Source organism: Alligator mississippiensis, chromosome 1 (assembly GCF_030867095.1).
Source record: "Alligator mississippiensis isolate rAllMis1 chromosome 1, rAllMis1, whole genome shotgun sequence".
NCBI lineage: Eukaryota > Metazoa > Chordata > Crocodylia > Alligatoridae > Alligator > Alligator mississippiensis.
Genome location: NC_081824.1, coordinates 290,336,590 through 290,350,398, shown reverse-complemented (window position 1 = coordinate 290,350,398; position 13,809 = coordinate 290,336,590). Strand labels below are relative to the sequence as shown.

The 13,809-nt window shown below is 42.7% G+C and overlaps 2 protein-coding genes across 14 annotated transcripts in view; both read left to right on the top strand.

The window, feature by feature from the left end:
• Nucleotides 1-13,809, top strand: part of LOC109280385 (endogenous retroviral envelope protein HEMO-like) — a 107,236-nt gene that overhangs the window by 34,218 nt on the left and 59,209 nt on the right. The window lies entirely within an intron of this gene.
• Nucleotides 2,835-4,558, top strand: LOC102575197 (claudin-8). Its single transcript, XM_006261102.3, has one exon. The coding sequence runs from the start codon at nucleotides 3,107-3,109 to the stop codon at nucleotides 3,779-3,781; it is 675 nt and encodes a 224-aa protein (XP_006261164.1). The 5' UTR covers nucleotides 2,835-3,106; the 3' UTR covers nucleotides 3,782-4,558.

Genomic DNA, 13,809 nt, shown 5'->3' with positions numbered 1-13,809 from the left:
CTTCCGATGCCTGCTCTTGGGTCATGGGCACACCTAGGGGGAGCAGCAGAGCAGGAACGCCTGGAAAGCCACGGCTTCTGTTTTGACCTACAGGTGGGGGAAGCCCCAGGCTCTGCTCTAGTTGAGGGCTATGGGGACTGGTTGCATGGAGTGCAGGGTTAGCGGCAGTGGCAGGATCAAGGCCTGCTCCCTCCCCCTCTGCTGCATTTCTCCCACTGGCCCAGAGAATCTCTGGCTGCAGGGAGCCACTGAGCAGAATGCTGTGCAAGGCTGGGGTTGGCTGTGGCAATGGGCAATCCCCACCTTCCAGGCTGTCCTGTTCCCTGCACGCCCCCAGCTGTGTCCTGCAGTCTGGGGAAGCAGGCATTGGAAGTGGAGGGGAGGGAATCACCCACTGATGCTGCCGTGACCAGCACTGCCCAGCCCTTTGCACAGCTGTTCTCCAGGCTGGAGCCCTCAAGCCAGTGGGGAAAGTGCAGTGGAAAGGAATGGAGCAGGGACCTGGCACCCAGTGCAGCTGTTCCCTGCAGCCCCTGCTGGAGCGGCCCTGGAGCTTCCCCCCACCTGACCCTGACATATGCAGGGTCAGCTGGGGACAGCAGCAGCTGTGAGCGGGTCCTCCCTTCCTTATGTGCACCCATTTGGGTGCCCCACTCCAGCCTAGAGCTGCAGCTCAAGTCAGACACAGCAGGGGATCCAGGCACTTGGAGCTGCAGGTAAACAGAGCCCCTGGCATATGACCTTCTCTGTGGAAGAGACGTGTGACCATGCCACTACACCACCCTGGATCTGCCCCTGTCACCACCTACCCAAAAATACCATCTTCCAGGGTCAAGGAGTTATACATAAGAGATAGCTACTATCCAAGAGCTTTCTGGTTGCTTTGATACTGCCAGTAGCTTGCTGTTGTGAATGGGGCTGCTCCACTTCTGACAAGAGGTACTGTACTGGAGAGACAAGGACCCTTCCAGAGAGGGACAGGTGCTGGACTCCAGAGGAGAATGGAGTGGGGTAATCAAAGAGAACTGGGGCTTGAATTAACATCAGAATGACATTAACAAATCAGATTATTATTAAATCATTCTGTTAGCATACACTGCTAACAGAAATCACAAAAGTGGATTCAGTCAGGCAGAGAGGAGGAACTCTAGGCAAAGAGGATGGCCATCAGGGCAAATACTGAAGAAAGGCACCCCGTGCCACTGGGTTAGGGGAAATGCAGAGGTAACAGATGTGATTTAGAAGGAAGATAAAAAGGAGTGATGAAATTGAAAACTTGTTTGGCAACAAACCAAGGAACCAGAGGCTGGATCAGGTAGACAAGGCCATTTAGCAGTTGGAAAGGTTATGCAACATCGTAGGGCACAAGCCACAAGACACCTGAAAGCATTGATAAATAGGAAAAACAAATGGCACAAAAATGAGGAAAAGATGTGTAGAGTAAATAAGAGGAGCGCAAAATCCTCCATGTGCATTGTTCATTCTTCTGTAAGAACCTTAACTTAGGTTTTTGCATAATTCGTTTTTCTGGCTTAGTATTCAATTATTGCTTTTGTATTTAACTCATGTATTTTTTTTAAAGAAAAGCAAAAGGTGAGAAAAAATAATAAAAATGGACAATAGACTAAAACTCTAAGCTCTGCTGTGCTCTATTGTAAGCCTGTAATGCAAGGTAATGTGTCAGTCTCACCATATGGGCCAGTAGTCCATCATAATTTTCTGATAATTTCTGGAGCTTCATTCCTTGTATTCAGTATCTGAGAGATCAGGCCAAATTCTTTATTCACTCATGCTGATGTAAAGTCAGCAAAGCTTGCTTTCTCTACTGGACATTGCCTGAATAGATTTTTAATGGTATTTTCTGTTGATTATGTCTTGCAAAAAATTCCTTTAATGCTAACACTTTCCAGGTTTACTCAGTCCAACAATAAATTTCACAAGGAGAAATCAATGTAGTTACTTTTCAGTTAGGATGATTAAATAATAATTTTCCCACTTACTTTTCTAAAAATTTGAATAACTCAGAAATGGTTTTACTTTAAAGCTGAAACTTCCCACTGAACTAGATCTCTCTCTAGGATAGTCTCTGGACTCAATTTCATATGGGAAATAACTTTCTATACTAGCTAAAAATGCTATTTCCTATTCCTCATCTTGTAACCAGTGAAGGATGTGAATAACTACACATGTGAGTATCTCTGTTGAACTCAGTGGGACTTTTCATGCACCTAAAGCTATGTGCAAATGCAAACATTAGCAGTACTTAAGCTTACTATTTTTCTATGATGCACCCTTGATCGTCTTTTGCAATTTTGATTATTCTTTACTGAGATATCTCTGTTTTTAGGTCAGTGTCACACTTTCATTTTCCTTTTCATTTGGTTTATTCCTTGATCCCATCACAGCAGAACTTTCCTCAAAGCTTCAGAAAAACCATTAGGATCAAAGGAATACAACCCCCCTCCCCCAGTACTTTCCAGACTAAAAGCAACCAGCCCTTTGGAAGGCAGTGTGCATCAGCTTTCCTTCTGACATTTTTGCCATCTTTTTCTTTTGGCATGTTGGCTAATCAAACTTCTGATGCAGATGCACTGTTTTCTACTCATATATAGTCCTGCAGCCCCCATATCTGTAGGTCTGTACATGTAAATATTGCATATCCTCTTCCTACAAAGACTGGACTGTTTCCATGGTAAATGTAACATTTTTAGACAATAGCAAGAGTTAAACATGAGGTTGGTTTTTTTCAGAAGAAGGTTAAGCACAAGGAATTTTTCTCAGCAGGTATATTTATCCTAAGTGGCTTTTGCTGGTTTACACATACCCTGCCTCGTCTATTGGTTTGGAAAGTTGTTACACTTGATTGCTCAGTTTACCTGTTTGAGTCAGTGGGGGCAGTGGAATTTTTAAGGACAATGAAACACAGTCAAGTACTAGCCAGCGTATGCCAGACTTCAGCTGGTTTGAAGGAGCAGAGACCATCTCTGAATGTCCCCCGACACATGCAAGAGTTACGCTGCAGAAGCTTCTCCTCAGCCGCTCACTTTGGTCGGCAGTGAACCTGCTTTAAGGAACTCATTGCTGTGTGCTCATCTGAGAAGAAAATATGGTCAGTGGTGCACTGCAAATTGCTGGACTAGTTGTTGGAGGCATTGGCTTGGTGGGGACCTTTGCAATCACTGGTATGCCTCAGTGGAGAGTATCTGCCTTCATTGAAAACAACATTATAGTGTTTGAGACCATCTGGGAAGGGCTATGGATGCAATGCATTCGGCAAGCTAATATCAGGATGCAGTGCAAAGTCTACGACTCTCTTCTGGCTCTTTCACCTGATCTACAAGCAGCTAGAGGACTGATGTGTTCTGCTTCTGCACTCTCATTTCTGGCTTTGATGATAGCCATTATTGGCATGAAGTGTATTACCTGTGCTGAGAACAATGTACGAGTCAAAGGTTATATTCTGCTGACTGCTGGAATCCTCCTCATCGTGTCCGGTATCATGGTGCTCATTCCTGTGTGTTGGGTTGCCAAGTCCATCATCAGAGACTTCTACAATCCAGCTGTCAACCTAGCACAGAAACGAGAGCTCGGAGAGGCCCTTTACATAGGATGGGTATCTGCCTTCTGTCTCATCGCTGGGGGAGTTATATTCTGTTGCTTCTGCCCTTGCGATGAGAAAAACAGACGCTACAGGTACTCAGCGCCTTCCCAGCAGACACGCTACAAAACTTACACGGAAAGGAATACAGAAAGTTCATACTCCAAAAGCCAGTATGTCTAACGGCTTCTTAGTTTTTTAGGTCAGCAAGTCAAGCTATGTGAATGGACTTCAGGTTCTACACTGAACTGCAAGTAGGCTAGGAAAACATTATTTGTATTCCATACTGTAACTACAAAAGGTACCACGGACTCCATGGGGTGTAGTTAAATTTGTGAATCCCACTGTAATTAATACTGCAACCTAACATAGTGTATTTATAAAGTTTTATCACAGGAAAAGAAATCATGCCCTTATCTTTATGATGGTTTAAAGGTTTAAAATTGTTTTAGAAATATTTGCATCCTTGCCAAGGTGAATGTTTAAGTGCTCTTTCATAGTTATTTTGAATATTTAGATTTAAATGGTTCTATTTCAGGATTGTATTTCATATTGCGCATGTTACAAATGGGCTTAAGTGACTCCATTGTGATTAAAAAATCCTGATAATTTGCTATGAAGAAATGAAGCAAAGCAACCTTTTGTGGGGGAAGGAATGGATGATAAGACTTAGTAACAGCAATGTAATACACTGAATCCAAGATGAAGCTTCCCCCCAATGCTGATTGAGGAAAAGAATAAGAGCAGCTAAGGGATGCATGTACTGTCATTTTAAAGAAGGGTAAAGTGAAATGTTTGTTCATCAGTGTTAAGAAGCCACAAAAAATTGAAAAATATCCTTTATTTCAAACAGTACATTTAAAAGATCACATGCTGTTTTGTATTTACCTGGAAACATAACAATCTACACCCCTGTAATCTTTTAATAATAAATTCGTATTTGGTTTTGAAATATGTGAAGACCAGGGTGGTATACATTCTTGTCTTTCAAAAAACAACAGGATTAAAAAAAAACAACAAGGAGGGTCCTCAAGTGCTAGCGCTTACAGCATTCTTAGAACAATATTTTTTATTTCCACTGTAAAACACCAAAGCATTTTTTATGAGAATATTTAGTACTTTCTAAAGAGCTTGAACCAGCAACAACTCCTTTGGGGGCAGACTCTTGCACCTAAACTGAATTCCTCTCACCTCATTGTGGCACAAAGGTAAAAGAACAATATTTTAGTGTTTCACTTGCTGTTCATTTAAAAAATCAAAACAAGATTTTAATAATGTGACTGTCTGCCCCCCTTAGGGAGAACAATGTAAAAGGAATGAAACCCACGTAATCCTATGGAAGCCAACTGCAATTCCACATAAATGATTTCAATAAATGACTAAAATTAAGAGAGAATGATAACTTTTCAATGGAATTTGGAAACCAATGAATAGGGTAAAATCCTGGTCTCACTGAAATAATGGGAGGCTAGCCACTGACATAAGTGGGAACAAGATTTCACCTGTGGAGATTAATAATAAAGGATGAGAATCTTACTTTACAATTTGATTGACTGGTTTAAATATTTAAAGAAAGGTCCATGCAATCCTGTTTGTACTCTTACTCACAGCTAAATTTCTTAGGTTATTTCTACCTGAAAATAAGGTACAGCTTCCAGTGAACCACAAGGAACAGAAATACTCAGACTGCTTTAGAGCTGTCTATTCACTGCTTCAGGACATAACTCAATTTGTGTCTAGATACATATATTTTAGATACATATATTTTTATTGTGCCCTATGATTCTTTAAAAATAATTTCTGGAAACGTACATATTCATAGATTCATAGATTGTTAGGGGCTGGAAGGGACCTTGCAGATCATCGGGTCCAGCCCCCCCGCTCTAGGCAGGAAGACAACTGGGGTTAGGTGACCCCAACAAGGTGACTGTCCAATCTCCTCTTGAAAACTTCCAGGGTAGGTGAATGCACCACCTCTGGAGGGAGTTTATTCCATAGTCTGGACACCCTAGCTGTGAAGGAGTTTTTCCTGATATTAAGCCTGAAGCAGCCTTCCAGGAATTTATATCCATTAGTCCTGGTCTTCCCCGGGGGTGCCCTAGAGAAGATTTCACCAAACTCCTGATGCAATCCTCTGGTATAGCGGTAAACTGTCATCAAGTCCCTTCTCAACCTTCTCTTCTTTACGCTAAAGAGGCCCAGGTCCCTCAGCCTTTCCTCGTATGGCTTGCCTTGCAAGTCCCTGATCATACGGGTGGCTTCTTTCTGGACACTCTCAAGTTTTTCCACGTCCTTATTGAAGTGCAGTTGCAGAACTGGATGCAGTATTCCAGTCATGGTCTCACCAATGCTGAGTACAGCGGGAGTATCACTTCCTTAGTTTTACATGAGATGCATTGGTTGATGCATGCCAGCGTGTTGTTTGCCCTGCTGACCACCGCCTCGCACTGACAGCTCATATTCATACGATGGCCAATCATTACCTCTAGGTTGCTTTTGGCCATGGTGCAAGTCAAGCTGTTGCCACCAAGCCTATACATATGCTGAGGGTTGTTTGCCCCCAGATGGAGCACCTTACATTTGGAAGTGTTAAACTTCATCTGGTTCTGGTCTGCCCTACTCTCAAGCCTGTACAGGTCCACCTGTATCTGCAACCTATCTTCTGACATGACCACGGTGCCCCACAACTTGGTATCGTCTGCAAACTTGGTCAGCGAGCTTTTCGCTCCCCATCCATATCATTGATAAAGATGTTGAAAAGCATTGGTCCAAGTGCGGACCCCTGAGGGACACCACTGGCCGCTTTGCACCAGGACAACACAGATCCATTCATAGGAACTCTCTAGGTCCTACCCTGTAGCTAGTTTCCCACCCATATGTAATATGTATAGCACATGTAATAGGACAGAGGCTAGTAATATTTCTACTGCAATAGATATATATATTTGTAGACCATTGTGGATTTTCTCCATAGAACACAAAGCTATAAACACTGTGAGAGGTTTTTGCATGTCTTTCTGCATCAGAACTTGGTCCTTTCCACATATTCACCATTCTGTGTTATCCCACAAAACACATAATATCTGTTTAGTTCACCTTTGTAATTTGAACACAAGGTCTTACTCAAGGAAATGTACCTTTGATGTGTTTTAGTTCAAAAGTGGACTGCTGTCATTTTCTGTGTGCTGATGTGCGTTTTGCCACTTATACAACTGCATGCATCACAGTGCGTTGTGCTTTACAAAATGCCCAGTGCTGCAGCACATACGTGTGTAAAAATGTCCTATGCTCTTTAGCTAATGTGCATTAAAATAGGCTAATGCACCTTTTTCTAGTACCTCACAGTGGAGGGCGCCTATAAATGAGTGGCGAGGCTTCTCCGACACACTGTAATTATAGCTTGTTCAAGCAGACTCGATTAATCTGCTGGAACCTGCTGGAGAACAATTGAGTCTGCTGGAGTGTAGTAATTACCACGCTCCAGCAGACTCCAGCATCTTGTGTATCAGTGTCCCCATGCTGAAAAATGGCAGTGGGGGTGCTTTAACTAAAGCTCATTCAATAAGCTTTAGTTAAAGCATCCTGCTGCCATTTTTCAGCACAGGGACACTGGTACACAAGATGTTCCAGATGCTTTAATTAGAGTGGCTCTTGGAGTCACTCTAATTAAAGCCCCCTCCCCCCGTCCTCCTGGAGTATATGTATAAATGCCCAGAGGTTCTAGATTTAATGCACATTACCAAAAGTGCATTAATGAATGTGTAGATGTGCCCAAAGACATTTTTGAAAGCACCTGCAATATTTAGGGAACAAGGCCAATTGACCTTTAATAGGGCCTTGAGGCTTTTGAAATTTTGCCCCAGAATCTCTACGCAAAAGCAGCTTACACTATATATTAGAAATTATATTAGGAAATACTTTATGTCACGACCAACAATAATTCAGAAGAAAATGTCAGTTCTAGAATAGAAAAAAACTACAAATTCACTGCTTATTTACAGCAAATCTTTAGTAATACAGGCTGAGGGCCCAAAAGAATAGAAGCTGATACATTGCTAAGTCGGTAGCATGAGAAATGCTCTATCCTGTGCCAGTACTTGAATCCAAGATGAAGCTTTTTTCCCCTAAGCTAGCTGGGGGAAGAAAAGCTTGTTTTGGATTCAAGTAAATATGGTAAATGTATACTTCAAGTACCTATATTCTAAAAACTTGATCTAAATAAATGTCTTAAAACTAGGCCTAACTGAAGATTTTCCATCAAAACTCCCCCCCCCCACACCTCAACTTTAGCTGTTAATCAATTCAATTTATCAAATAACAGATTTAATATTTAAAGATATAGCCAATTTCTTAAAATATAAAGACAAATATTTATCTTCTATCAACAGAACTACCATAACTCAAATCAATGGCCACAGAAGTCTTACATTCTTCTCTACTTCTATGTTGTGAGAGGGGCAGTGAAAGCCCCTCTAAGGAGTCCCAGACCCCCACCCCATGCACCCCGGTACCCCCCCTAGGGATCCCGGAAAACTGCAGCTGGGAGGAAGCGCGGGTGGCAGCCCCACAATTCTGGAGCTGCCTGCAGCTGCAGATCAGTGAGGGATGTGGGTGGAGCCTCCGGAAACTGCGGGCTGCTCAAATAGCAGCCAGGAAAACAGCTGAGGGGTGGTGAATGGTGGGAGAAGAGGATGCTGACCCAGAGACGCTGGGGAAGGAGAAGGAGGATGCCAACCTGGAGATGCTGGTGGGGAAGGAAGAGGACACTGACTTAGAGATGCTGCTAGAGGAAGAAGAGAGCACCGATCCAGGGATGCTGGCGGAGGGAAGAAAGGATGGCGACCCAGAGACGCAGGCAATAAGGAGGAAGATTACTCAGCTGCGGGCAAGAGAGGGGGAGCCGAGGGCCCTGGCACAGGAGGCGGGAGGCACTGGCAGGAGCAGTTACCCCACACGGGGGGCATGGTGGGGGGAGGGGCACAAGTAACCCAGCATGGGAACCATGCACTCTTCCAAGCCAGGGAAGACTGGGAGCAACTCCGGATTAGCTGGGGGCCAGTGCTGACCAAACTGAGGAGCTGGACCAGGGTGGGGCATGGAATGGCAGCCCACCCCCATAGTCACCCAGGGTGCAGGGACAAGTGGGTCCCTCATACGTTCCTTCAAGTTTCTTCTTTACTTTGGACTATAAAAGGGGCACTGGGAGGCAAGATCCCGGGGGAACCCTCTGGTGGAAATCTGGGTGTTGATTTTTGTTGGAAGCCCTAGCTAGCCCGAGACAGGGCTGGCTTAGATGCACTAATTGGCCTGAAGCCAAGAAACCGGCTACAGTGAAGGGCAAAATGACCTGGAAGGCCCGACCCACTTGGAGGTGGGCAAGCCAGGCGAAGAGGAAAAGCTGTCCAAGGGGACGCCTGCAGAGCATAATATCCATCCTGGCCGTAGATGTGGTAAGGGTGGGGTAAAGGGGAGGTTTCGAGCCCCACGAAGCAAGAACAGGGATTAAGGTATCTGCATCCTCGGGGGCCACCTGAAGGGAACCTCCCCAACTACAACATCTAAGTCATGGCAGACGAGTAAGGGCAGCACCCATACCACCCAGGTGGCATCCAAGCTCGAACCTCACCCTGACGTTGCTCAGGGGCAAGGCGCCCAGTAAGAGAAGGCTGAAGCTTTACAACACCTTCCAGCGACATAGGTATTATTTGGTTTCCTGGCCTTTGCAGTTGTAATTCTTACAGCTATGAGAAGATGAGTGATCAATTTCCTATGACACTTATATGTTGCAAAGTTCTCAGGAAAGTTCAATAGGAATACTAAGGGGTTATTGGATAATTGGCATCCTGTTATTTCTCTCACCATGTCTCCATCCTTCTTCCAAAACAGTTTAATTCTGGGACACATCTTCCTCGTGGTAAAATTCTCCCAAATGACCACACTTCCTCTAACATTGTCTGTTCCTCTACATAAATGCACTTAATTTTAAATTGGGTGAGATACCATCAATATAGGACCTAAAAATAATTTTCTTTTGTTATTATTCATATGGATGTGTGAGGACCATTGTTTCAGATGGTCCCCCATTCTTCAGCATTAATTTCTGATCCAATATCATTAGCCCAATTTTGTGTTTTTTCTTCTACATGGCTATTTAAATTTTGTTCTGGCAGCCCTCTTTTGCTATGTGAGCTGCATGGACCTGGCAGCAAATCGGCTCCCTAATTCCTGCATGTGTAGATACCTACTCAAAAACCCTTACTGGGTGTGTCTGCATGTGCACTTAAACCAGCTTAAATATACCGTACAGTAAGTTACTGTGCAGCAAGTGGGAATAGGCCAGTGCCTATATGTGCATGTGTTAAAGTGCATTAACGCTGTGTGTAGACTGAATTGGGAGTCCACACAGTGTTCCTGCACAGTCAGGCATCTACACGTGTGTTATTGTGCAGTAACTAATTGGGCATAAATTTGATATCTGCACGATGCAAGTCAAATTGGTGTAAATTGACATATTTACTGCTCAGTATAAAAAACCTGAAGCTTATTTTGTATTTTCATGTGTGTTTTGTTTTTGTTTCTCTGAGACAGAGAAGTTGTAATTTTTTTCAACTCATCTTTTCCTTAGAGTGGAGGATGAATGTTTTGCTAAAAAGTCCACATTTTTTGTAAAACAGACACTATTTTCCAAACAGTTATCTCTGAAACAACTAAACATGATGATTTCTTTTTGTGTGTGATACACTGGACACAAATAATTATACAGTTCAGGAGTGAATAAGACCTTATTCACATCTTGCTTAGATGAGTGAAGTTCAAAAATCAATTATGAAAGGCAGATGTCAAATTAGGAAGGATTTGCTCTTGGGAAATCCATGTTCTATTATATTCCAATTACTTCCATGGTTTTTTAAAATTTGATCTAGATCCTTTTATGTTTTTAGCCTAACAAGTGAGTAACTGCCTAGATTATCTCCCCTCCTTTTCTTAAATGTGCATGATATTCTCCAGGCAGGTGATATCTGACTTTGTAGATTAAAAAAAAAAACAAACCTTAGCTGGTTTGCCAATTATGGCACCTTAAATAGGGTGCACATGCAGCCTCCTTCCCATTTATGTCATGATTCACATATTAATTGCAGCATATGTGTAATGTGCAGAGGGACTCACACTGTCAAACCTGATACAGCTCCCACGATAGCGTTCAAGCACCAGAAGTGGTAAGCCCTCCCCTTTTTTATAGCATTTTAACTGGTGCAGGTTACAGGCCCCAAATACGCTCCTTCTACTTGTTGCTTCTTTTTTTCTGTCTCTTTTCCCTCATTATCCTAGCTAACAATCTCTTAACTCATTATATAGCATGCAACATTAATAATCATCCATTTACTGGACATAAGTCTTCCTTTGAAAATCTGAAATGAAGTACTTTACTCTGTGGCACAGTTTGCAAAAACTGTGGATTTTTCAAAGGCTTTGTGACAGGTGTCTGGATGAGGTGTGTCACAGAAATGATATTGTGTTGAATCCTTTCATCCCCACTCTTTGTAAAAGAGATGGCTACCAGCAGACTTGCATATGGCACCACAAACGATCATACACAATAAAGGAAACATAAAGAGACAGGGATGAGAAGCTACAGAAACACAAGCTGCAGGGCCCAAGTGGGTATCATGACACCGGCAAAAAAAAGAAAAAGTAAAACAAAAAGGCTATATAGACAATGAACAGGGATATGCATGCCTGTGAGACTGTGCATGTCTACATGTGCATTAATGTGCTGTGGTTACTGCGCATTAAATTTAGTACCTGGAATAACAGGTACTAACTAAATGCGTAATAATGGGTGCTACTGTGCAGTAGTGCCAACACATGCTTTTTAAGTGACATGAATGCACAGTAGACTAATTCTACTGCGCATTAATGAAGTAGCATGGCTTTTGCCATAATGCACTAATACACAATAGAATTAGTCTACTGTGCATTTAGCATCTCATGTAGCTGCACCCACTGTGCCTCACCTTTGGAGCGAATAGGATTCATACAGGAATACTAAACAACCAGTACCAAAGCAAAACTAGTTGCTCTGTTGCAAAATGCTGATGCTTCATGCTACAGTGCTAGCACAAAGTCCACAGTATTTTATACTAGCTGTCTAGACTAGGACCTCACTAGTTGGGGCCTAGTGATTGGCAAGCCAGCTTAATGATATATTTTAATGCTCTTCAGAAGTCTGAACATATATGTTGCTTTTCATTTTTATGAGGCACATAGTGTTGCCTTGTGAACTCCCAATTTTATTTCCAACAGCACAATGTGAATTTTTGTTACAACAATCACAAAATCCCTTAAAATATATGGTAAATCATCGCCTAGGTGTTATTCATGCTGAGCATCACCCAAACCCTTTGGTTGTCTGTTCTGAAGCAGCAGAATAAGATGACATCTTTTCTGACATCATATAGCTCTTTTAGGACCATTGCTCTCTCAGTGCAGAAATTCAGGTGACAGTACCTGGTAAAAGACTGAAGTCGATTAACTAGGTTAAAATAGCTAACTCTCAAAAGATTATTAAATATTTTGTTCAAAGCCCTGGGAATCATGGATCGGGCTGTACAACTCTGCAAATCTCATCTCCACTTGTTATTTTTGTAGTATTTGTAGTTTTAGATGCGCTGGGAAAGAACAGAAAAAGAAACTCTATGTAAAGATATAGAGTTTTTGTAATTAACCATTCTCTTTCTTAGCACGCCATCTGTGGTTCAGTTCCAGTTCAGTAAATACAGTGACCATTACCTAGTCTCAAGCCTTTTGATTTCTGATTCTACTTTGCTGCCCTCCTGTCCTAAGGGCTCATAACAATAATTATCCAGATATTGGACAGAACATATGAGAGTAGGATAAAATAGTTATACTTGTATTACACATGCAGTGTGATGTCATGTAGTTTAGGCGTTACGTTCGCTTAGAAAAAAACACTCAGTTATTTAACACATTTTGAGCTTCCCCTGCCCCTTTCACTCACCAGGATGCAGGTCCGGTGCAGCTGTCCCCTCCTACAGCTTTGTGGCACTGAGTGCCCTGGTGCCCTGCCCAGCAGTGTCTGAGCCCTAGCTGCCGCCCATGCGAGATGGCAGCTCTACAAACAGTATGTGATGTGTTTATACTATTTCTAGGAATAATTTAGTTCCTACATAATTCACATTTCTGACTACCACAGACTGCAATTCTATGCATGACCTCATCATTGATCCTCCCACAACCATGTACCAACACATGACTTTAAAACAGTTCCAGTAGATAATATACTTCCATGGCGCTAAATGTAATAGGACCTAGGGCTGCACAAGAGAGATTCTTGTCCCAAAATAATCTTTTGATGCCAATTTGGATATTGTTTTTCTTTTTGTCATAAAAATGTCAGTTCTTCCTAGGAAAAAATGGTCCTATTTCAGAGTGTAAAATTTTGATTTTCTTTAAGGAAAATTTTTAGCAGGCCCTAGTAACATCAAGTATCTCCTGTGTAAGAGAACCATAGAACAGAGCTCGACAGCCAAAGCTTAGTACCAGGAACCCTGGTTTTCTCTATTTAAAAATATTAAATTCTCTGATAAAAATGCAAATTCTCTGATTAAAACCCCCCAAATCCATGTTTTTCTGTGATTAAAATGAAATATCACTATATATATATATATATATATATATATATATATATATAGGTATCAGTTGAACACAATATTTATTGATATATTTACAATTTTAAAGCAATTTGGAAGCCTACCAGTGCCTCAATCACTATAATAAAATAAATTATAAATACCTACAAATTTTGGTGTTTGATATTGGGTTTTTAGCATAGAAAATCAGAGCTTCGCCTGCCCCTTTCACTCACCAGGATGCAGGTCCAGGTGCAGCTGTCCCCTCCTACTGCTTTGTGGCACTGAGCAGCCCTGATATGCTGGTGCCCTGCCCATACCATAGCCCTTCACTCCAAACCCACAGCTGCCCACCCCTGCTGGTGCCCCTCACTCCACAACCCTTTGCCCCCCACAGCAGTGTCTGAGCCCCTGCTGCCGCCCCAGCTTTGCCCCCCACAGCAGCTGAGACCCAGCTGCCTCTATGGGAGGTGGCAGCTGCTGGGGCAGAGTAGAGCGCAGAACCTGGCTCACCCTTCCAGAGCCCATCGGGGGGCAGATGTGGGCTGCCTGCTGTGGACT

What these genes read in the sequence shown, in the direction of transcription:
- LOC102575197 (XM_006261102.3), top strand. Translation starts at nt 3,107, where the DNA reads ATGGTCAGTGGTGCACTGCAAATTGCTGGACTAGTTGTTGGAGGCATT.